This window comes from Halichoerus grypus, chromosome 8, assembly GCF_964656455.1.
Source record: "Halichoerus grypus chromosome 8, mHalGry1.hap1.1, whole genome shotgun sequence".
Lineage (NCBI taxonomy): Eukaryota > Metazoa > Chordata > Mammalia > Carnivora > Phocidae > Halichoerus > Halichoerus grypus.
Window position 1 is genome coordinate 61,207,761 of NC_135719.1, and position 24,313 is coordinate 61,232,073.

General features: G+C 40.1%; 2 protein-coding genes across 6 annotated transcripts in view; one reads left to right on the forward strand and one right to left on the reverse strand.

Annotated features, from left to right (window-relative positions):
- The window catches only part of LYSMD2 (LysM domain containing 2), a 34,919-nt gene extending 30,031 nt beyond the window's left edge, over nt 1–4,888 (forward strand). For 3 of the 4 annotated variants that reach the window (XM_036116636.2, XM_036116638.2, XM_036116637.2), the window contains 2 exons: nt 2,720–3,051; nt 4,330–4,888. In XM_036116636.2, the coding sequence (XP_035972529.1) occupies nt 2,720–3,051; nt 4,330–4,372 (375 nt within the window). In that variant the 3' untranslated portion in view covers nt 4,373–4,888. Of the gene's footprint in view, nt 1–1,370; nt 1,592–2,719; nt 3,052–4,329 lie in introns of those variants that run through there. The other variant, XR_004924913.2, reaches the window with a different exon arrangement.
- A 2,536-nt stretch (nt 4,889–7,424) lies between these two features.
- The window catches only part of SCG3 (secretogranin III), a 32,560-nt gene continuing 15,671 nt past the window's right edge, over nt 7,425–24,313 (reverse strand). For both annotated transcript variants that reach the window (XM_036116627.2, XM_036116628.2), the window contains exons 10-12: nt 22,614–22,745; nt 12,182–12,262; nt 7,425–8,010 (exon numbers count right to left, since the gene is read on the reverse strand). In XM_036116627.2, coding sequence (XP_035972520.1) covers nt 7,892–8,010; nt 12,182–12,262; nt 22,614–22,745 — 332 coding nt within the window. In that variant the 3' untranslated portion in view covers nt 7,425–7,891. The remainder of the gene's footprint in view (nt 8,011–12,181; nt 12,263–22,613; nt 22,746–24,313) is intronic.

Below are 24,313 nucleotides of genomic sequence, written 5' to 3' on the forward strand. Positions count from 1 at the left end.
CTTTGATTTACAAGTGACAGAAGACCTAACTCAGATTGGCTTAAGCAAAAAACAGAAACAAACAAAAAATGGAGTTTATTGGGTCATGGAACTGAAAGGCCCTAGGGTATTCTAGCTTCAGGCTTTGATTCAGAGAACTGATTGCTCTCCTCCCAGATAGCCTCAGGTTCCATGAGGTGGGGGGACAGCTGCTCTTTCCAGCAGAAAAAATATAGAATCTTTCTCCTCCCAGACCCAGCAAAAGTCTCCCTGCATCTTTGAATTGTTCCAAGATGGGACTGTGACCTATCATGAAAGCCAGGACACTGTGACACTCCAAAGGGCAAGAATGAGTCATATGCTCACCCTGGAGTGTGTGTGTGGGGGGGTTGCTCAGTGCCATTGGAAGCCCACATACTAAGATGGAGGAGGTAGATGCTAGCTGTTAAAAAAAAAAAGGGAGGGGGTATTAAAGGCAGAGTAGAGTGTACCTGAACCTGCTATGGTTATTTAAATCTCTTTATTTAATTAAATTAAATAACCTGCTATGGTTATTTAAATCTCTTAAATCGAAGCCTGAACCAGACCAGAGATACTTAGGATTTTCAGATTTTTAGTTTTGTCTCCTAAATGCACCTGCCTATTCATGCCTCTCTTCCTCACCCTTACCTTCTCTCTTTTAATCAGAAACTAGAACACAAAAGACCACCCCACTCTACACAAAAGATACTTAATGTAGTATCTTTAAAAGAAAAAAAAAAGAAAGCTTTAAGTGTACCATTTGTATAGATTCAGCTTATAGTAAGAAATCAGGAGATACAGGGTTCATTTATTAATCGACTACTGTTTTTCAGGCTCTTTGATGTAGAAATCTAATTGTTTCACTCACAATTTGGCATTAAAGGATCCCATAATTTGGTCCCATTAGTCATGCACTTTTATCCTGGTGTTGTATGGACTTCAGAGTCAGACAGAAATCCCAGATCACACATTTATTTTAATTGTTTTAGATTCTTATTTATTAGAGAGAGAGTGCGCACGAGCATGAGGGGAGAGGGGCAGAGGGACAGGGAGAAGCAGACTCCCCGCTGAACCCAACGCTGAGCAGGGAGCCCAACGCGGGGCTCGATCCCAGGACCCTTGAGATCCTGACCTGAGCCGAAGGCAGACGCTTAACCGACTGAGTTACCCAGGCGCCCCTCCAGCTCACACATTTAAAGAGCCGTAGGCACTTGGTCAAATCAGTCATCTGTGTGTGCGTTAATTTCTTCATTGGAAAATAGTAGTATCATCAGCTGCCAGGTGCTCTGCTAAATATTCTTTCTCTCATAGATTTCCTATCTGTGTCTGTCTGCCTACTTACCTACCTACCTCTGTCTCCTCTATGCAAGGATGTGAGACAACCCTGTGAAGGGTGGGTGACACCTATTTTACACACGAGGCTACAGGCTGAGGGAAAGGAGGAACCAGCTCACGTGGAGACGGTTGGTGTTGGCGGAGCTGGGATTTGAAACCAGGCCTGTCAGATTCCCAAGCCTGCGCGCTCAGCTCTCTTACCAAACCGTCTCGGTCCCCTGCCTCAGCAGAAGGAGCTGTGCAGAGACTGAGATGGCGCGGGGCACGTGCGGAGCCCAGCGCGGGGCAGTGCCCGGGCTCGCGGGCGGACAGGTGGGCAGACACCAGGAGCGCGGCTGGGGGGCGCACGCGCACGCGGTTCTCCGGCGCGCCGGGAGCCAGCGCACGTTGAGTCCTGTCCGCGCTCACAGCGTTGGGGACTTAGGCATGCCACTTACCTCTCTGGAGTCTCCATTTCTTCATTTGCAAAAAGGGGGTGACAGTATCTGGATGGCAGAACTGTTGTGGAGGTTAAATGAGACCCCGTGTGTAGATTCCATTCTCCCTTTCCATTCTCCCTTTCCACCCCCACCTCCCATCCCCATCTCTGCGCTCTGCGGGAGGCATCCACAGGCTGGGAAAGAGATTGAGGGTATAGAAACTGTATTAAATTCCAGCTGCTTCATCTGCCAGTGTATGATGGTTCCATGGTCCACAGTCTCTCTGAGTTTTGTTTCTTTTATTTGTGAAGTGGATCTTCAAATGCCTGCTCCATAGGGTAGGAAATATGAGATAATGTATGTAATGTGCTCCACACCTCCTTTCCTTACCTGTACTGCTTCTACCCCTTCTTCGAGGCCCATCTAAAATTAAAAGAATCAAAATCAGAACCCCACCTTCTCTGTGAGGTCTTTCTTAATGCCTGCAGCCCCAGTCTACACCATTTTTGCAAATGCTCGTTGTATTTATCCCTGTACCGGCTCCTGTATCCATTATATTTACCAAATACAATTCCAGAGACAAGGGAAGCACCCCGTAAGTAAAATAACAGTACTAGTTTTTTTTTAAATCAAATAATAGAAATGTTAAAACAAGAATAGAATTTATTAGATAAGCTAAAACTTCAGGGATTTAAGGCTTCTTGGTAAAAGCTGCCTTGTAGGGGAAATATTATAGTGGGGGAAAATTCGTTTTTCCTTTTTTAAAGTTGGGAAACAATTTCCTGACAACTCTTGAAATAACCAGGAGTACCTGGGGAAGTGACTAAACCCAAATTAAGAATCTCGAATCCAGAGAAAGCATTGCACATATTCTGAGCCTGGATATTTTTAGTTCTGGTTGTGTAATAAACCCCACTAATGGATTTATTTATATATAATTCTGTATTTCCTTTTTTATATTTTAGATGGAGCAGATTAAAAGGGCAAATAAACTGTTTACCAGTGACTGTATATTTCTGAAGAAAACTTTGAACATCCCAATTATATCAGAGAAGGCTCTGTTGTTTAATGGACTTAACTCAATAGATTCTCCAGAAAATGAAACTGTTGGTAGCAGTTTTTCTCAGGAAGAAGAGCCGGTAGCAGCTGGGGAAGACCTTTCTCCTCCCAGTCCTCAAGAATCCAATGTTCAGCCCATACAGCCTGAAGAAGTGTCAGCTAGAGATTTCCTGCAGAGACTAGACTTGCAGATTAAGTTGTCAACGCAGGCAGTCAAGAAACTAAAAGAAGAGAGCAGGTAAAAATATGCTGGTATAATGTCAGAGGCTGAATAAATTACTCTTATGATGTCCTTGCTTGGCTAAGGTTTTGTTGTGTTTTGTTTTCTCCTTTGCTCTTCTCTTTCCTACTTTTTCCTTTTCCTTTAAAAACTATATTTTAATTCTAGAAAGTCATTTTCAATATATGAAGTGTAAAAAGAGCTCCTGCATTCTGCATAGGGCTTTACCTGTTGTCTCTGTTATTTATTATAAAAAGTTTCTTGGGTTTAGTAGTGTAACTGTCCAGCGAGCAATTCTGGATAGCAGCCAAGCAGAAACGTCTCGTTTATCCCGTCAGAGGAAGGACTACCCTGGGGAATCCTTGTGATCCTAATGCAATTTGTCAAAGACAGTGTCCGTTATTTGTTACTGGGTGTTTTTCATGTGAGCTTTTTTCTCTGCTCTTTAATTTGGTACTAGGGCAAATCTTTTTCTCTCCTACAGAATTGATTTTCTTTTTCCTTTATGAATCCAAGAATGGCACAAGCTATTGGTTTCCTTTTTTGCCCTGGCTACTGGGAAGCTAGCAACTAAAACTGATGTTCAGTTCAACTACTACAGTATTTTTTATGGTTAATGTATTCATACTGTTCTCCTTTCCTTAGTCCTGATTTTTTATTTCTATCTAATTCATCTTATTATATTTATGCTTTTTGTTGTAGGCACATCAAGTCCTTTCGAGGAAAAGGTAGAATATAAAAAATAAAAACAAATATGAATATAATCATTTTATAATTCAATATGTTTTATTTAAATGTAATAGAAAAATGTAAATATATAAGAATATATATATTCTTTTTTTACAAGTACCCTTCTTTATTCCAATAATTGAGTTGCCAATAAAATGCAGATAATAAGGTACACCCCAGGGCGCCTGGGTGGCTCAGTTGGTTAAGCGACTGCCTTCAGCTCAGGTCATGATCCTGGAGTCCCGGGATCGAGTCCCGCATCGGGCTCCCTGCTCAGTGGGGAGCCTGCTTCGCCCTCTGACCCTCCCTCCTCTCATGCTCTCTCTCTCTCTATCTCATTCTCTCTCTCAAATAAATAAATAAAATCTTTAAAAAAAAAAAAAAAATAAGGTACACCCTAATGAGTATTTGCATTTCATACAACTTCCAGGACATGCAAAATATTATAAATTGATATACTCCTGCCCTTCTTTGGCAAGTGGATATTAAGGTATATAATAAGTATACATATTAGTTTTCTGAATAGTGTTTTTAAACACTGATTTATGCTGAATTTCTTTTTTTCAGAGATGAAGAAAGCCCCTATGCAACTTCCCTCTATCACAGTTAGATGATCAGGGGTGATAATCTAACCTGGATTAAGAGATGGTTGAATCATAAAGAAACCACCAACTGAAGATTCAAAAGCATACATCGTTAAATCACAATTTAGTAGTTCTACCTACTGCAATTGCACTGAAGTGATTATTTCCCTCTGGCTTTCTATAATTTTAAGTCTTTATTATGGCATGAGAGCAAAATTATATCCTAAAGCTCATCACTTTTGTAGGTGATGGTAGTTTTTAGACTAGTTTTGTAAATACTAGTTAACATAAAGCATCAAAGACTATATACATATTCAAGCTGAAAACGATGTTGATCTTCTGAGAAATCATAATTATGTGAAATACATGGTTGCTGTTTAAGTGATACTGATTTTGCTATGTGTTTATAACTTAAGTGCTATATATATATATTTCGATATGTATTACATATTCTGTATTAATATAAAGAACCAAATTTTGTCTGCTATTTTGTAAAAATAAACTACAAAAGCCTGAATGAGAAAATAAACTATGTTTTCATATTTGAGTCTTCAATTTTTTCAACAAATGGAAAAATAAAGTTGATTTTTAAATTACTTTTTAAATGGTGACAGCTTCTCCATTTTAATTGCTTTTATTATTATAATTGGAATTTTGAAAAAGTTTCAATAATCTAAAAGCAAATCATTATGGGTATTAGTAACCTTTGCATTTTCATAATATTTGACCTGGTATGTTTGAGATATGGTATGAACATAGAATATGATCAGAAGGAGAAATTATGACACATTGGTGAATTCTAGTTTAGATTTCATTAAGTCACTTTATAAAGAGTGCTTCGTAGGCACTGTGCTCATTTGAATTGAGGGTTAAGTTTTTATTTACATAATTTGTCTCTTTTCATATGTACAGGTTACAGACATAAATCTTAAGCAAAATATTATTTACAGTTAAACTTTTTTTGGTCTCAGTTTTTATTCAAGTACCAGGTTAAAGAAATCTTTAAGCTTCCACAAAAATTCCCCATATTTATCCCTCCCCTACACCCCCAAGGAATCTGCTTTCCGTGGGGCAAACAGGACTCTCCCTTCATTTTCTCTTCCCCATCTCCCTCCTTCAGGTCTTCCATTAAGCAGGAAACAGGTGCCCTTAGACATCAATGCAGCAGAGCTTATAGAATCAGAACTGCACATCTCCAGCCCTTGAGAGTGACCAACAGGTGCATGCATGGGAAACACTAGTCATCTGCCCTTGTCTTGAATTTCTTGTTTATTCATAACATACATACTCCCTGATGTGTTGGTTTTTTTCTCATGCTGTTACCGTCTCTGATATAGGGTGATCTCTTGATCATACTTTGCTGCTACCTGACTCTGGGGAGTTAGTTGGAAGAGGAGAAAACAAAAAGAAAACAAAAAAGGAAGGGAAACCGTTGTGTATATAAGACAAGGTCTAGGCCTCTCTTGGAGGCACAGGAACTTTCAAAGAATGTAAAGTTATCATGCTGTTTAACATCATCTGAGATTTGAGAGTAATCCAAAAGACATAAATCCAAAAATGCTATCCAAAAGATGTAATATAAGCAGAAATGTAAAATTCAGACCACAATCTTAAAAATATTCTTCTGAGTATTTCTTTGTTGCCTAAGGTCTACTCTTACCACTTTCTGGCCAAGACATCTCTGTCCTTCACGTTATTAAAAACTCTGGATTTGTTGTGGCCACAGTTGAACTGTTTTGGACCAGAGTACTTTAGTACTGCCTCGGAGGAGTGGACTGAGCCACAAGAAACCGGGTCCGAGGCCCACTTTTAACCACTTCTTGGCCATCTGAGTTTGAGCACACTCTGTGCCCTTCTTCTTGTGAACCAGTTTACTCATTTCTAAAACAGGGCCGATGATCTCCCTTTTCTTTTTTCTTGGCTACTGCTGGGAGCTAATGGATATCTGTGTGTCAGAAAACTACAATAAACTCCCTAAATAAATGTCTTACTTAAAAATAGACTGCATAGGTATCTAGATAGATTATAGAAAGGTGAATAGATAAAATGCTTTAATTGCAGCGAGACTTTTTTTTTCCCTGATGTACAAGCAGCCTGTTTGGACTGTAGGACTTGGGTGAAGGAGTAGGTCGTGTTATCAAAGATGACGTTAAAATGATCTGACTCACTGTGTTTGGCAAGGATAATCTGGGCATAGGTGTTTTTAGTTCCCTCTTACTGCTCACCAGGGAGTACTGGCTTTTCTAGAACATACTGAGTTTAGTTTGTGTGGGTGTCAGGCTTTGCGTTTTGTTTATTTTTACAACTCTAGAGAGGATGGGGAGGAGCAGCAGTGGTTTCCTCCCTGTGAAAAATAACCTCTTAACGTTGTCCCTATACATTCCCCAGCCCTCGCCAAAAAGTAGATACCAAGTAGGAGCATTCAAGACAAGTATCAGAAGGCCGTTTGAAGTCATGAGAGCTAATATACAAAGCATTATATTATTTTTAAGATTTCCAGCTGAAATAGATAGAAAAATATGTTATCACTTTATGCTGAATAATGCATTTTCAAAGCATTCTTTGGTTTGGGAGCATTGCCCATTACCATTTCAGGAGGACCTTGGGCCACTGTGTGTTGCTTCCAGGGCTGTGTTTGCGACGGCAGCTGAGGAAGAGGAGTTGCAGAGACCCTAAGTTCATTAACCTTTTCTTCCAGGAAAGCTCGTTTACCAGCTTTGGTCCACAAAGAAGGGAATGACTGTTTTCTCTATTTCTGCACTACTGCTTGGCCCTCTTGCTCTCTGTTGAGAATACCTTGGCCTGGATTAAATTCAGTTTAGATAACTCAGGTCTGGCAGACATTTTTACTTTGCTTCTGTAGTGTTTATGACCTCATTTTTCTCCTTGGAGAGCACACAGTTATTCCTACTAATAAACAAACTCAATGTCTGGAAATGTCAGATGTCAGGAGAAATTGTTGATGAATCCAGCAAATCCTATGCTTATCTTTCAGGTTCCTTTTTGCACCACTGGGCCTGATAAAGAGCCAGCAGGAACAGCCAAAAAAGCAGAGAGTTATCCTTTAAGCTAGAGAGGCTTTGAGGAAATGTTAATTTATTTTAACTCCCCAAAGGGAACTGGTAGTGAAAACAACATCTTGTAACAGACATATTCTATGAGGTGCTTTGGTACCCAGCATGCCTTGAAAACAGAACCCCCTAATTCTTCAGGCGGGTGCCTGTGGGTGTGACACAGCGGGAAGAAGCTTCAATTTTAAGTTCTATCCATGACAGGCTTTCCAAAGCAACATATCTCTGATTATAAAATGTAAATCTAAAAGGAAATAAGGATTCTATATGCAAAACCGCCGCTTACATACAACTTTACTTTTCAGACAGTTTTTATGGCAAGAAAGCTATGTTTATCACTTCTAAAAGGTTAACTACTGCAATTTCATCACTTTCTAATAATCCTTGGGTCAAATAACTTTAATGACAGAATTAGAAGTGTTTTAAGCTATGTTTACTGAAACAGTCTAAAGACTCCTGGATCTTCTGCCATTTTTACAGACTGCTGTAGATACGCTTGATGGCATCAGCTTCTTCTTTATCAAGGATGCCTTTCTCCACATAAGCATCCGCTTGTTGGTTGATGAAGTCCCTCATCTTTGAAAGGTCATAATCTAGAAAAGATCGTTAGCGTATCATGAGCAACAATCCGGAAAGAGACATCCCATTACAGTGACGACCATTAACTAAGAAGCTTTTAATGCAACAACACAAATACCATTCCATCCCCGCTTTTCACATTGGAAAACATATTAGATCTTGGCATTTGTTCAGTCTTTAGAGTTTAAAATCATGTTTATGTGTGTGATATTATCTCATTTGCTGTCCATCATCACCCCTGCAAGGTGTTCAAGTGGGGAGTACCACCCTCATTTGACCATGGAAGGAACAGGCTCATAGACCAGGGCTTTGCAAACTTAATGTTTATACCAATCACCAGGGGCTCTTGCAGGTTTGTTTTCAGTAGGTCTGAGGTGGAGCTCCAGATTCAGCATGTTAAATAAGTTTCCAGGAGATGTTGATTCTGCTGGTCCGGGAATCACATTAGGATAACAAGATCCTAAAGCTTAAGTACCTTGTTCAGGATCATACGGATAGTAAGAGTTACAAACAGAACCAGGTGTTTTGGTTTTCTGCAATTGTTATACAGGTTAAGTCACTGTTGATGTGACAGCCCACTATTTTTTTCCAAATTAAGAATTACCATGATTTTTCATAGTATCTGAATTATATGCAAGGAGCAAAAAAAATTATATGCATGGAGCTTTTTTTTTTTTAGAGAAACCTCTTTATGGCTCTTCTGTCCTACTTAAACAAAAAACCTGTGTAAACCATCAAACCACCCATCAAAAACAGAGATAACCAAGTAAGGACGCTGCCTGTGGCATTTTTCTGAAGGCTTAAAGAAAACCCACATCCTCCCTTGATGCTTATTGTTTTAAAAAATGGAAAATACAGAAACATGGAAATAAAATTTAAATCACCTGAATTCTAGTAATCATAAATAACCACAGTTGGTTTTTTATTCTACTTTTTTCGCTTTTCAAATATATGTCTCTCAACCCAGGATTGCACAGTATATATACAACCTTATTAACAAGCTCCTTTCACTTTACCCAGTGAGCATCAATATTCTTCAGAAACACCGCTTTTAATGGCTATATACAATGCATCCTACGGTGGTACCAAAATTTATGACTCACATCTCACAGGGTGGGACATGTGGGTCTTCTACACCCCAGCGTACTTGGGGAAACGCCCCCCCCCCAGATTTTGAGTTGCCTGAGGCTGAGTTCCTTGAGGACAGTGCCGTTCACCTTGGCTACAGCAGCCTCTGGAACAGAGCCTTGCCTTCTGTCAGTTTGCAAAGGACAAAAAAAGGGAGAGAGTGGGGAACAAAAGCTCAGAGCACCTGTGAAAGGAAAACTATAAAGAACATTGCTGTAGGCGCCAGGTGTTTATTGTATCAAGTGAGCTGAGGCTTAGAGAAAACCCGTTTCCTCTCCACGAAGAAAGGCATTTGTTCTCATTAGGGCTTGGCCATGAAGATTAAAGAGACAACTGTCAGCTCTGGGCACTTTACAACTGTCATCTGACTTGCTCCTCACGGAACTCCATGAGGTAAGCATTAGTAACCCCATCTCAGAGACAAAGAAACAGGACAGAGGTAAGTCACTCGCTTGGGTAAGGGCAGAGTCAGGTTCTGAACGCCGGTCTGTAGTCTCTGCTTTGGCCATCTACGGCCTTGAAGTGGGGAACATGAAGCAACTAACAGGTGTAGAACCAATATTCAGTAAGCGCCTGGGGTTTTTGTTATTGTTGTTCCCTTTCATTTTCCCTTACTGTCAGGACAAAACAGAGTCGTGCCGAACAGACATTTTGCGCGCACCTCACCAGCAGATTCCTGACTGACTCGGAGGGCACAAAGAGGCGCCTCTTGATGATCGCTGGTTCGGATTAATACTGGCTCTCCCGAACTGGTTGCAGGGTCAACGTCTTTAGTGGGACGAAAGGCAGCCCAAAGGCAGATGTGAAGAGGTGTGGGGGATTTGAATGCACACACAGGAAAATACTTTGCTTTCTTTTGAAATGGAAAAACTGTATCGTTAAAACATAGCTGTCACTGTGTGCCCTGGGAAAATGAGCATGGTGCAGAAGAAAGGCCATTGGCTGCCTGTTAGATCACACAAGTCAGGAGCCACCTTGCTAACCTTAAGAAGGTTTTAAGGTTGTTACGCTCAAAAGAGAAAAGGGCTGTGATTCACCTTTTAAAAAGTACAGACTTTATTTTTAAGGGTACATAAAGTTTTTTCTTCCTCCTCAGTATCACATCACACGGACCTCCCTTTTCTGGAAGTGGAAAATTAAATTGTAGGATGTGGTTGGTTATGACCAGGAGTCTGATTCATGTTAATCAGGAAAAGAAAGAACATAAGTACTCCGAATTGTTGGACCATAAAATTAACATTGGTTTCAGAATGCATTCTGGCGCCTACGATATTACACTGATTCTAAGATCAACATTTTTTTTATTTTAAAGTCTTCACAGTCACTGATGGCACGTTATAATTTTTCTTCCTTAGTGGTGTATGAAATAATGGTGCCTTTTTCAATCAATGACAGATTTGATGAAATATGGTTCATGTGAATTTGAATGGAACTGACAGCCTGGAAATTCACATCATTTTGAACCAAATAAAATAAAATATGTGCAAAGAGTTGGTAATTGTTTCCATCTCACTCAATTTAACAAGATCACAGGTTAAAGAGGGGCTAAAAATACCTCTTTCTCCCACTGTGCTCTCAGTGATTCTCAAACTTGGCTACACAGTGGAATCATGGGCGAGGGGGGTTAAAAATACTGACGCCTGTGTCATTCCTCTTGAGTGTCTGATTTAGCGGTCCTGAGAAGCGACCTGGGCATCGAGAGCCTGAGGAGCTCCACAGGTGATCTGAATGCACGTTCAAGTTTGAAAACACCGCTCATCTTATTTTAAAAGCATCACTTGGCAACTGCTCAGCCAGACACCTGGGAGTCATAGTGGACTCCTCTGTCTCCACGTTGCTCTCAAGCTTCTCCCTTCTTTATTTCCTCTGCCTTGCCTTGGTTTAAGCTCCATCATTTCTGCTCCAGATCCTTGCCTCCCATCTCTGTCCAATCCTCTGGGGTCTTATTTCTCCCGTCTGTAACCACACTGCTGCCAGATCGATTTCTCAGTTCCTAAACTAATTAAGCCCTAATTTAGGCTCTTCTGGCTAAATCTTACCTCCTTTGCAGAGTGCACAAGCTCCTTCCTGATCTGGCTGCTACCCACCTCCCCGCAGACACCCAGTGTTCCTGGGAAACCGAGTGGCTCCAGTTCCCAGAAAGCATGACTCTCTTTTGTCCCTTTATGTCTTGGCACGCAGTGTTCCCCTGCCCCCCTCTCTCATCACTTAGCTTTCCAGCAAAGGCTTTCCTGCAGACGTTTCTCCCAGTGCTACCCCTCCCTGTAAAGAGATGGGCTCCCCTCCTTTGCACCGCTTCACCTGTCTGTGATAGCCCTGAGCAGGGCCAACTGTAGCTTGAGTGATGCTGGCAGCTCCTTGGGGGGCCAGGGAGGGCAGGGGGAGGCTGCAGCTTCCATTTTCACATCTGTGGTACTCAGAACAGAACAGTCTTGTTCTGTGTTTTGTTTTAAGTGAGTGACAGCTTTTGTGACTACAGGGTACACCTAATATGTGGTCAAAAATGCCTTTGTTTAAAATACTCCAAGGAGGGGCACCTGGGTGGCTCAGTCAGTTAAGTGTTTGGCTCTTGATTTCAGCTCAGATCATGATCTCAGAGTCATGAGATCGAGCTCCGTGTTGGGCTCCACGTTGCTCGGATTCTCTTAGGATTCTGCTTAGGATTCTCTTTCTCCCTCTCTTTCTACCCCTCCCTTGCCTCCCCACCTTCTCAAAAAAATAAGTAAAAATTAAAAATTTTTTTTTAAATTCTCCAAGGAAAGGAAAAAATGTTGATAATTATTGGAGGTGGTCGACGGATACATGGGGATCCATTATACTATTCTCTCTACTTTTGTTTGACATTTTTCATAATAAAATGTCAAAGAAAATGTCAAAGAAAAGGCCTTTGCTTGAGAGGCTGCTTTGAAAAATAAGAGAAATGGAGATTCTATTCCTGCATCGGCATTCCTTCATCCTGGAGTCTTTTTGGACAAGTTTGATTGTGAGAAACTTCATTTAACAAGAACCCTGACAAATGGGTGAAATTGGCAATTTACAACCATACTAAATCTTTACCTTCTTTATTTCCTTTTTTGTTGTGTTTCTTCAACCATTCAATATTTTTTCTGATGGCTTCCAAATAGGCTTCTGTTTTTCCTGGAAAAGGGAAGAGAACCCATATCAAACACTCATAAAATATCACTGCATTTCTTTTTAAAGACCACACTCTTGTTTAGAACCATAAACACTGGACTCGCCGAGCACTTGTGAGGTGATGTCCCTAATGAAGTAGTGTGCATATTTGTGTGCATGGTGTGTGGGGGGTGTTGAGGAGAATGGGTAGGGATAAGATTCCAGGAGATAGGACCAGGGTAGTGTCAAGGAGTCATTACACACACACACACACACACAACCGCAGTCTGTTGTCCTGGCAGAGAAGAGTTTTGATCCAGTTCACTGGATAGCTGGGTGCCTTCAATTCTTAGACTGCATCCTTTCTGTTTAGGAATGGTTCTTCCAAACTGAGGAGTATTCTCAGGTCAAGAGCTAAATCGGAGTGGCAGATACTGAAAAGACTCCATCACCAAATAAATGATGTTAAGTACATCCAAATGTGTGGCTTTGTGTAGGCTGCTGTGCAAGTCTTCTGCCTAATCTGGTAGGGAGTGTGCAAAAACTCAGATGAAGAGTGACCCCAGCCTCATTTCAAGGTTTAGATGTGAACCTTAGAACTCATTCTAGTACAGCTCCCCCGGATGTAAACATTCTCCCATGGGCCTCAGATGTGGTGAGAGGAAACTAGGCATCACTGGAGCACCTGCTCCGTGATACCCTTTATATACATTGTGGTCTGCAAGTGGGTATTAGCACCCGCTTAGAGATGAGAAAACTAAGGCTCAGAGAGGCTAAGTGACTTGGCTGAGACCACATAGGAAATAACTGAAGTAGAATTTAGACTCTGGTCTTACCAAATTTCTGCTGCCTATACTATCCGAAAGAAAAGATCTTTCTTCAGACATGGACACTGATGTAGCCTTGTTCTGTCTCGAAGAAATCAACCACACCTGAAACCAGATGAAGCCCCTAGTGCTCAGAGTGTCTGCACCAAGGGACCGGGTGGTCTGGAGAATTCTGGATGGCCTGAGAAAAGAAGCCTTCCAAGTCCAGGGGCTCTGCAAGAAGTAATGGTTGCCGAAGCTCAATGGTGACCACCCATTCTGAGCCCCTGTTGAGCCCTGTCCTCTAGTGTACTGCCCAGACTTACTGGTTGAGTTACCTGTACTGTGCACTTAGGATGTGCCAAGGGCTGTGCTTTGTGCTCCAAAATGTACTATCTCTTTTACTATTCACAACAACCTCTTCAGGTGCTCCCATTTCATCCCCATTTTACAGATGAAGAAACCGAGGCATAGAGAGACAAAGTAACATGCTGAAGATCATATGGCTAGTAAGTTGTGGAGCCAGGCTTGAACCCCGGTGCTTCTGACTACAGTCTATGAACAATAACACTGCCCTAGGATCTGCTGATGCTCCAGCTTCCACTACTGCATTTACCTAAGTGACCTCCTGAGCATCTTTCTTCCTGATCTTGTAAGCCCAAACTCTTGCCTCACCACCGGGGCTCCATGATATCTGGACCCCAAAGAAGCACAGGGAAGCTCCCTGCAAAAGGGGTGAGTGGACAAGAGAAGAGATCCACAATTTTCAGCCCCAATTCACTGCAATCACCTGTGTAGAAAAAGTCTTTGTTCCAGTGCTTTGTTTTTAAGAATGTTGGAGCATATGAAAGATCAAGTCCTCCTGGCTGACATTATAACATATTACAGTACAATGAACATAGTGATATTCATTGTCGGTTGCCTGTTTGTTGAGAAGGTCAGTTGGATTTGGTGACATAAAATCGGTGTTCTCTATTTCAGATAAATTCAGAAAAGGCATTTTGAACAAAGAAAGAAATCTTAGTGTAGACTATTTCTGAAGAATGCAGCCTCTTTATTTTTAAAGAGTTTAAATCAAATTAGTGGGCCTCATAGGGCTTTAACAAATAGAGAATTTGTCATCAGCACATTAAGTAATTAGGACTTCGGAAACTTTTAAGAATGTTTGAAAATGGTCTTGCTCTTTAAATCATGTTAAGCATTCATCCCACAATCTCATTTATAATATATCATAATGTGGAAAGCTTATTTAAGAAAAAGAAAACCTGAACTTAGTCTCTGTGTAAATACTGTGTTAAAAATTCTGAATTAGGAGGGGTGCCTGGGTGGTTCAGTTGGTTAAGCATCTGACTCTTGGTTTCAGCTCAGGTCATGATGTCAGGGTCACGAGATTGAGCCTCTTGTTGGGCTCTGCGCTTGGCAGGGAGTCTGCTTGAGATTCTTTCCCCCTCCCACTCTCTCCCTCTCACGTGTTCTCTGTCTCCCTCTAAAAATAAAATAAATAAATAAAATCTTTAAAAAAAGCATGTCCTTGTTTTTGAAAAAAATCTGAATTAGGAGAGTAAAGAATAAATATGGGCTTTTTGCCATAGTGTAGCAAAAACTGTTGCTTCCCCATCCTCATGTCTCCCTTATTCCAGATATGCTAATAGAGGGGGCCCTCACGTAATGATGGACAGAACTGGTAGGTAAATACCCAGTTTCCTTTTGTTTCAGGAACATTCCACACAGCCTCCCAGAGATCCTCAGTGGGACTGAGCCCCAGTTACCCACAACTGAAGCCATCTTGTGAACCCACCTTATACGGGCTTCTTTCCTCTCCCTGTTTCATGTACCTATCCCCCTCCCCCCAGTGGTATTTCCTGGGGTCATCACTCCATTAAACTTGACCTCAAATCCCTCTCTTAGGGTCTGCTTCAGAAGGAACCCAACCTAAGGCAATTTGAAATAGAGGACTTGGCATCATCTTGTTAGATGCTTTTTGCTCAGGAACCAATTTCCTATAAAAATGTTAAATATTAAAAAGTATGAAATGCTTGAAAGTAATTTTATTCACTATATTGATATTCCCAACCCATAACTGAGAATGAGTTTACTGCAGTGTACTGCAGCTTAAAGGAATCTATACTGCAATCCATTAAAAAACTAAACTACTATCTTGTGGATCATAACAACATATGATTAGGACAGTTTCTCTAGTTTATTATTTTTAAAGATTTATTTATTTGAGAGAGAGAGAGAGAGAGAGAGTGAGGGCGGGGGGGGGGCGGGCAGAGGGAGATGGGAGAGAGAGTGAATCCTAAAGCAGACTCTGCGATGAGTGTGGAGCCCAGCGCGGGGCTCGATCCCACAATCCTGAGATCATGACCTGAGCCCAAACCAAGAGTCAGACGCTCGACTGACTGTGCCACCCAGGTGCCCCGATAGTTTCTCTAATTTAAAATAGACCACCCCCATAACCCTCATCCCTCTCTTCTGCTTTATTTTTATGCATAACACTTACCAGTTTCTACCAAATCATATAATTTATGTAAGTTTATTGTCTTCCTCCCTTAGAAATAGTTTTTTTTGCTGATAAGGACTGACACATAGTAGTCTATCAATAAATATCTGTCAGATAAGTGAATGGATAAAGGCTTCTTAGATGCCAAATTGTAATCAGAAGAATATAATTTTTTTAAAGTATAAATGGTATAGATTTCTTTTTTTAACAAAAAAAATGAATTGTCAATTTGAAAGGCTTGAAGTTTAATGAATTCTGAATTGAAATGATAGTTATAGCAGAAACAATTTAAAATACCTACAAATGTGCTAGACATACTATATCCATGTCATTTAATCTTCACAGAGCTCTATGAAATCAGCATTATCATTCCCATTTTACTCATGAGGGAACTAACGCTCAGAGAGGTTAAGTGACATGCCCAAGGGGACACAGCTGAGTAAGGGTGAGAGCCTGGTCTTGAACTAGAATGAATCCAGAGCTTCTACTGAGTGTAGCTTGGGTGAAGTTCACTTTTTAGACTAGCACAATTTAGTGCCTGTTGTTGTTGTTGTTACCAAACTAGCCAGCAAGGCAGTGGTTCTCAAACTTGGCTGCATACTGGAATTAACAAGATGATGCCAAGTCCTCTATTTCAAATTAAAAAATCCTGATGTCAAGGTTACTCCTCATACCAATTAAATGAGACTATCTGAGGGTAGGGGCCAAACATCATTTAAAAAAAAATAGTCCTGAGGTGATTCCCATGTGGGGCTAAGTTTGGGAACGACTGCCACCAGCACTGAGACCTCCGCACATTTACTGGAGCACTGGTGACAAGGTGAATAAAATCAGGTGTCCCTCTGCTCTTGGAGAGGAGCAGCTGGTTCCTATTTACATTTCTCTTCTGGGGAGCTGTAAAGCAAATCTTTTATTTACACAGTGTGCAGTAAAAGCCCATGAGAGTCCACTTTGGAAAGCTGGACTATTTTTTTAAAATTTATTTCAGTTTTCTTTGGAAAAAAATAGCTCATGGCTGAAGTAATATGGCACAACCTTTAAACCATATGCTGAAGCAGATGGGAAGAGGGCCAGAATCAAGACGCAGCCCTGCTTTTCTGACTGTTCTGGTTTTCAGCACTGCAAAAGAAATACCCCTTTTTATACGTGAATTTGTCCTGACTGTGACATATGCTAACTTGATCTGTCCCCCAAGCCCTGTAGAAACAACAACAAACCTGTAGAAATCAATAGAATTAACCTACTGAATACGGACATACTAAAGATATTAGATCTTAAGAGTGTTTATAAAAATTGTTTGACACCCTTAAAATTCTGTGAAGATGACATGATTACAGTTTTGAACGGCATAAAACAAAGTCAGTGATGATGGTATCACTAATGCCAACATGGGCCTCAGAGCCATTCAGTTCAAGAATTTCTGTACAATGCTGACATTTTATCTGCCTAAAAGAAATACTCAGAGGAGTACTGGATGGGAGTCAAGGGACAAGGGTTCAAGGCCTGGCTCTCACTCTGGCCAGGAGATCTTGGGTGAGTCACTTCATTCTCTGAGCCTTGGTTTATTTATTTATAATTCAGGGATGAATTCTAAGAAGAAGATTTATGGTTTCCGCATATGGAAAGACTTTGTCCTTTGCTATCCTCGAAAAACCTGTGTTGATGGGAGGTCTCCTGTGCCTGCCCTTAGCTCCTGGCATACTTGCTGACTCATGGAGAGAAAACTGGACTTACTATTTTTGGACATTCTTAGCAGGATGCCTTGGGGCTTGAATAAAGGTACAGATTTTCTCCTCTTATGTTGCTTTAAAAATAACAGCATCCACATGAGTTAGCCAACTTATTAATTAAACAGGTTACCTTCTCTTTTCTGGTTTCTGTAAAGAAGATATGGGAATGATAGACTATTTCCGTGAAAGGTATCTTAGAAATCACTTTTTTCACCTATTTCCATTATCTGGCCATAAACTTGACAAAGGATAGCTTTGGAATGAGTTTATGGGTATGATAATGCTTATCTTATCCCTTGGACGGTTTAAAAAAAAGATTTTCAGTGACTCATAGAGCAGAAGTGAATGAGTAAACATCGAACTGGCAAATAGAGCCACACTGAGATCATGGAATAAAGTTTTAAAGTGCTTTAGTCTCCAGAGAGCAATTTACTTGAAAAATTAGGTAACTTTATAAATACGGTTGAAATTAGAATAAATTTGATTTCATTGGCATCTCCCTAAATTTAGGAATAATTACCGAATCATTCAAATGACTGTACCAATTAGAAATCAGTATTTTAAAAGATTATTCTTAATGTGAGTCCCTGTAGAATATGAGTTTAAATAGTCTAACTTGACTATATTCAAAGGTGGATATGCTATTTTTCATCATTGGTAATTAAATTGGATTTTTTAAATTTTACATTAAACCTAAAAAGAGAGCCATGGAAACATGCTCTGTAAGTTGAAAGGTGATATAAATTTAGGGTATTATTATTATTCCTATTCCCGTTATTATTCCTATTCCTCACAGGATCCGGCATATGCTTGGCATGATTAATAAATATTTGCTGTGGCTCAATGGGGCCATCATGCCACATCACCAGGCCAAAACAGACTCTTTACAGATATTCCTGACAATGTGTTCTGCTTATAACTATCTTTTAAAGGGGTTTTAGCTGGACCATTACCTCATTCTTTGCTCTGCCCTGTAATGTCCTCTAACTTTCTCTCTGTTCTACACACTTGTGACTCATCAATCAGGGAGATATGGGCACATGGATGTAGCTTGTGTGACACCTGCCTACATATGGGTTAAGAACCATTCTCAAATCGTTTCGAAGCTTGCTTGAGTCCTCAGAGGTAAGCATTGGTCCTTATATTACTTCTATGGGTCTGCTTCCTGAGCATGGTGCCAGGCATGCCATCAGAATAAATGTTTATTTATAGCTGAGTAAATGTCTCAGGAAACCCAGCAAACCCTGCTTTTACCCACATGGATGCTTTTATTTCTCTGTCCAGAGACAATACTTGTTGTGTCAGTGGACTTTATAACAGAGAAACAAAACAGCCTCTGAAAAAAGTGCAAGCAAAGCAATTGTCAATACAAAGGTATATGACATAATATGCCCTTTTGGGGATTACATATTTTTCAAGAAATGTTGGCCCTTGGCTTAAGCTGAGGTTGGTGTTTTCTAAATTGTACTAAAATTAGTTTTCCTTATCTCAAAGTAATAGAAGTCACGGGTAGCATGAGTAGATTAAATCTCCAAATAATGGAGAGGGAACTAATTTTAGCCCAAATCCCTACCCTCTTACTAATGTTTCAGGAGAGCCATGACAAACAACAACACTAAATGGATGGAGTTTTACTCTCCTCTCTCCCTATTAGTATCTGATGGAATTCCTAATGAGAAAAGAAATCTAACCTCATCATTTGTCTCTAAACACTTACATCCTAAATAGGAATAGCAGGCTACCAAGAATCAACTCTTTCATATTCCTTTTTTACACAATGTTTTCCTAAAATAAGCAAAGACACCTGTCAGCATCCATTCCCATGGATATTGGCATAGTGGTGATAGAAAGGTATTGTCTTAAGCACTGAGCATGCTGCCTCTGCAAGTCAAAGGTCTTAGATGATGGCCTACTGTCTTCCAGTAAATACAATCATGACACATAGGTTGCTCCCAGAGGAGATGACCTAGGCATGCTGGTTTTCTGTGGGGGTGAACAGCAGTGCTCTGTGCTGCCCAATTCCTGGCTTTCTATCTCAGGCCACAGGACCACTCTTTTCCTGGTTAGCTATCTTTTAAAAGTTTACCACTCCTCTTCCACCTCACGTCCGTTAGTACTGATGAGGATGTGGAGAAATTGCAACCCTTGCACATTCTGGGGAGGAATGTAAAAAGGTGCCGCTACTATGGAAAACAGTACGGTGGATCCCGAAGAAATTAAAAGCAGAATTAACATATGATCTAGCAATTCCACTTCTGGGGATATTCCTCCTCAAATTGAGTGCAGGGTCTTGAGGAGATATTTGTACGCCCATATTGATAGCAGCATTATTTACAATAGCCAAAAGGTGGAAGCAACCTAACCATCCATAGACAAATGGGTAGATAAACAAAATGTGGTATATAACTGCAATGGAATTTTATGCAGCCCGAAAAAGGAAGGGAATTCTGACACACACTAAAAGATGGATGAACCTTGAGGACATTAAGTGAAGTAAGCCAGTCACATATTATATGATTCCACTTATATGAGGTATCTAGAATAGGCAGATTAACAGAGACAAATGGTGGTTACCAGGGGCTGAAGAGGGAGGGGAATGGAGAGTTTTATTTAATGAGTATAGGGTTTCAGTTTTGCAGGATGAAAGGAGTTCTGGAAATGGATGGTAGCAATGGTAACACAATAATATGAATGGACTTAATGCCACTGAACTGTACACTTAAAAAATGGTTAATTGATCATTTTTATGTTCTATGTATTTTTATAATTTAAAAAAAAAAAAAACATTCTCAAGAGTTTACCACTCATCTAGACCTAGGGAAGTATCAAGGCAGTGTGCCTGACTGGTCTACAGAGTCAGCAAACATGACATATATATTACCAATTCCCCCTTCTTATGCCCACAAACATTATTAATTAATCATTTCCAAGTTCTTTCCTCCTGAGCCCAGATGCAACATCGTAACCTTACTCAACACAGGCTACTACATCATATAATTAGTGTTGATATGTCAGCTATGTTGATGTAGGAGAAAATTGTGATGGTCTACGAAATCTGTGCTAGAGAAAAAAATACAATAATATAAAGCTTCATAAGATAGGAGAAATCAACATGAACTTGATATATTAAGAAAAAATTATTTTTCCTGTCTCAAAAAAGTCCCAATAATTGAACTAGAAGCAGTACTTTTGGCCCATATTACTACTCATTTGAATCCATTTAACCCAGGTTCAGGTCTCTATATTCTCTACAAAAAAGGAACTAGAACTCTTCGAAGAGGAATTGATTTTAAGTCTTGGGATGAGAAAATACAGTGAGTCAAGAATATCCTGTTGTTGCCCGAGAGCAAAGATCCTTTAAAAACTCCTGGGCACGGGGCGCCTGGGTGGCTCATTTGGTTAAGTGACTGCCTTCGGCTCAGGTCACGATCCCAGAGTCCTGGGACTGAGTCCCACATCAGTCTCCCTGCTTAGCGGGGAGTCTGCTTCTCCCTCTCCCTCTGCTGCTCCCCCTGCTTGTACTCTCTCTCTCTGTTAAATAAATAAAATCTTTAAAAACAAAACAAAAAACAAACTATTGGGCACAGTGCTAAAAGGATAAAGGAGGAACAGGGTGGGGGGGGCTCCTGCTGCCCAAACTATACCAATTTAAGCATAAAATCATAATCGTCATCCCCTGCTCAGCGGGAAGCCTGCTTCTCCCTCTCTCACTCCCCCTGCTTGTGTTCCCTCTCTCGCTGTGTCTCTCTCTGTCAAATAAATAAAAATCTTAAAAAAAAAAAAAAATTAAGAAAAATCATAATCGTCATCATCATCATCAAGGTGAACATCTTACATAAATGGAAAAGGTTGATATTAAGTCTTAACAAAGGTAGTTGTGATATAAATGGGAAATGGTAGTTGTTTTGCTGTTAAAAACTTAGAAGATATTAAATACATAACTACTTTGCTTCTTTTCGACTTAATATACAGACGCTGTTAAGCAGGATCTATTATCAAGTGTGAATGTGAACTTGTTTCTATCTGCATGGGCAGGAGAGACTAGGAACCTGTAAGCAGGCCAAGCAGTCTCTTCAAAATTAAGAGTTATGCCATAAACATGATCAGCTTTTGTGGTCTCATATCATCCAGAAAGGAAAAACGAAGTCCATCAGTTCATTGCCACTAATAATTATACATAATAAGTAATGAAAAGAGAGCCCAGTGGTGTCTCTTCAGAAGATAGATGAGCTGAAGGTCACACCTCCCCTGCCCCCGAGAGAGAGCACTGACCGGCTCCCCCAATTTCTATGGAATAAAACCTCTAGATCACCCTACTAATGAGACACTGATAAGACATAGGTAACGTTCCAATTATACCATAGAGGTCAATATATCATAATGACAGAAAAATAACGTAGGTTTAAGCCATCTGTTCACAACTTCGGGTAAAGACACTGAGTTTCAGAAGAAGAATATCTATCTGAGGGGTAGATACATTTTCCATGATGTAACTAGCACACGTCATAATAAAAGGGTTTTGAACCCCTGGACTGTGCAAACAGATCCCACATCCTGACCTGAAATCGAAGGGTTAGGAACTTAGAACTTGCATCCTCATGGGCCTTTTTCTTTTTTCTTTCTCCCCACCACCACTACCTCCGCCCCCAAAGGGTCTTTTTCTTTAAGACCGTAGTAAAATCTCTAAAATCCTAGGAAAAAGTAAATTTTATATCACATAGACTTACTAAGGCACAGCAGAAATTGGATCACAGGAATATGTAAGAATAAGGATAAAAACATAAATTTTATAATTATTGGGCTAGTTTAATGTGTGCTTTTGTGCTTTTTAAGGTATTCAGGTTATTTAAGGAAATTTGATATATTGGATTTATGATTTTTAATCAGGTCCTTAAGAGTGCTTGTCTCATTTCAATCACTGTAAATGATTAAGGAAATTTGCTCTGTTAAATCCATAAATTTTGATGACTTTGTTGAATAAGTAGTATATTATTACTTAGAGGAATGTTAATTGTGTTTAAAGAAAAATTATTTAATAAATTATAAATTAGACATTAAACAATGCACAAATGGTCATAAATATTCCTTTCCAAGCACAAAAGTCCATTGGACAGTAGAGACCATCAGAAGACAAGACCAATTTGCCATTCTGGGAGACACAAGACCATTAAAAATGATTGCTATTCAAGTAAAGATACCAATGTGCTGAATCTTTTCTATACAGATGGTGCCGACTCATCAGATTTGGTGTGGCTTGCATTTTTGATCAGCATGTGTGTCGTGAAAATTTTTGCTCCTCCAATTTCATTGCCAAACTAGAGCTGTTACTTCCATACCTTTTGGCTCATCTGTCTTTCCTCTTGGGTTATCGTCTTTTGTGGAATCTTTCAAGGTTCCGTATTCCTTTTCCATCTTAGCTGCTTCTTCCTTGGTACTATCTGTTTCTTCATGACTTTTTTCTGATGGTGCTGTAATCAGATTGTGCACTGTTGTTATCACCCTATTTCCTATCTATTAATTAATTCATAATGTAGAAATAAACTTTATTGAAAAGGTACAGTTTAAGGTCTGATCGTTTTTTGAGCTGAAAGGAATCTTAGTGATTACCTAGTCCAACTTCCTCCCCCCATTTCACAGAAGAGGAAACCAAGGCCCAGAATGGGGAGAGATGTGCACTGAGTTAGCAGAAGAGCCGGGCCAAAGCCCCCACCTTTCCAGGTTTTGGTTTAGTGTTCTTTCCCTTCTGCTACTGTGTCATTAGACCATAGACTCTTTTCCTTACTATAATCAGTGTAGGCAATCAAGTAGGATATGTCAGGTCCCAAAGTAAGTTTGAATCTTCATTCCAAAGTAAAATAACTCTGTAGTTGTTCAATCTCTTTATGATGTTGTATTGTTGAAGAACACTCCATACCTCAGAGTAGCACCTAAGAATTTGGGGCTATGGCAGGACTTTTCTTCTGTCTCTTTCTTCATATTCCCTTATCCCGGGTCACCCTAATGCAAAGAAGAGAACTGGACCCTTGCTGTCAGGATGGGGTCATCTTTGTTCACTCGTCACTTAAAAATAACTAATTTCCATATCAATTGTACTTCAAAAAAAAAAGACTGAGGGGACAAGAGTGGAAAAAAACTATATTTCCTTCTAGCAATCTTCTATTGAATTAAAAATGTCATACACCTTAAAGTAGCTAACCACTTGAAAACAGTTATAATGCATCCCTGTTGTAAATAAAATAGGAAACATCAAGCAGCCTAACAATGAGCTTTGTTTTTTCAATAAAAGGGTTATTACTATAGAAAAAAGAGGAAAGAAGAAAGAAGTCAGTTGTTACCTCATTATGAAAACATCCACTACTAGTGCCGTGGTCTGTATATATTTTTTGATGTGTCATTTTTTTTCATAGTTGCAGTACAATTTTGTTCCTTGCTTTTGTCATTAATATCATTATAGAAAGATGTTTCCAGGTTGTTAGAAACTACTTGGAAACATCATTTTAAAGAGCTATATAATATTCCATCAAATGTATGTACATAACTTCTGTGATAGGGACACAAAATTAGGCATATGAACGTGTGATCTTTTCTCTTTTTGTTCCTTCCTCCCCTCCTCAAAGCAGGCTCCTTTGTACTGCTTGGTTCTGTGGTGCAATGGGTGGAGATGCAGGAGTGAAGAAACCAAGAGGAGGGGGTAAATCACACTACCTAGGGGCACAGACTGTCTCAGAGGAGAGAGGAAGACTTGGAGGGGGAAAACCAGTGGAGGGGCAGCAGAGAGTGGACAGATGACCAGGGATAGTGTTCTGGAGAAATGGTGATCTTGGGAGAGAAAAAAATGCCTGAAGGAGAATTTCAGGAAGAATGACTCAGTTTTGTGATATAGTCTCCTCCCTTCCCCACCAGCCATCTCCTAAAAATCTTCAGCGAAGACCTGCATTTCTTTTCAATGCTCGTTGGCATCAGATTTCTATGCTGAGACTAGCCACAAAATAGCCAAGGTTATAGCTACTTAATCCTATGGTTGGATTTCAGATTT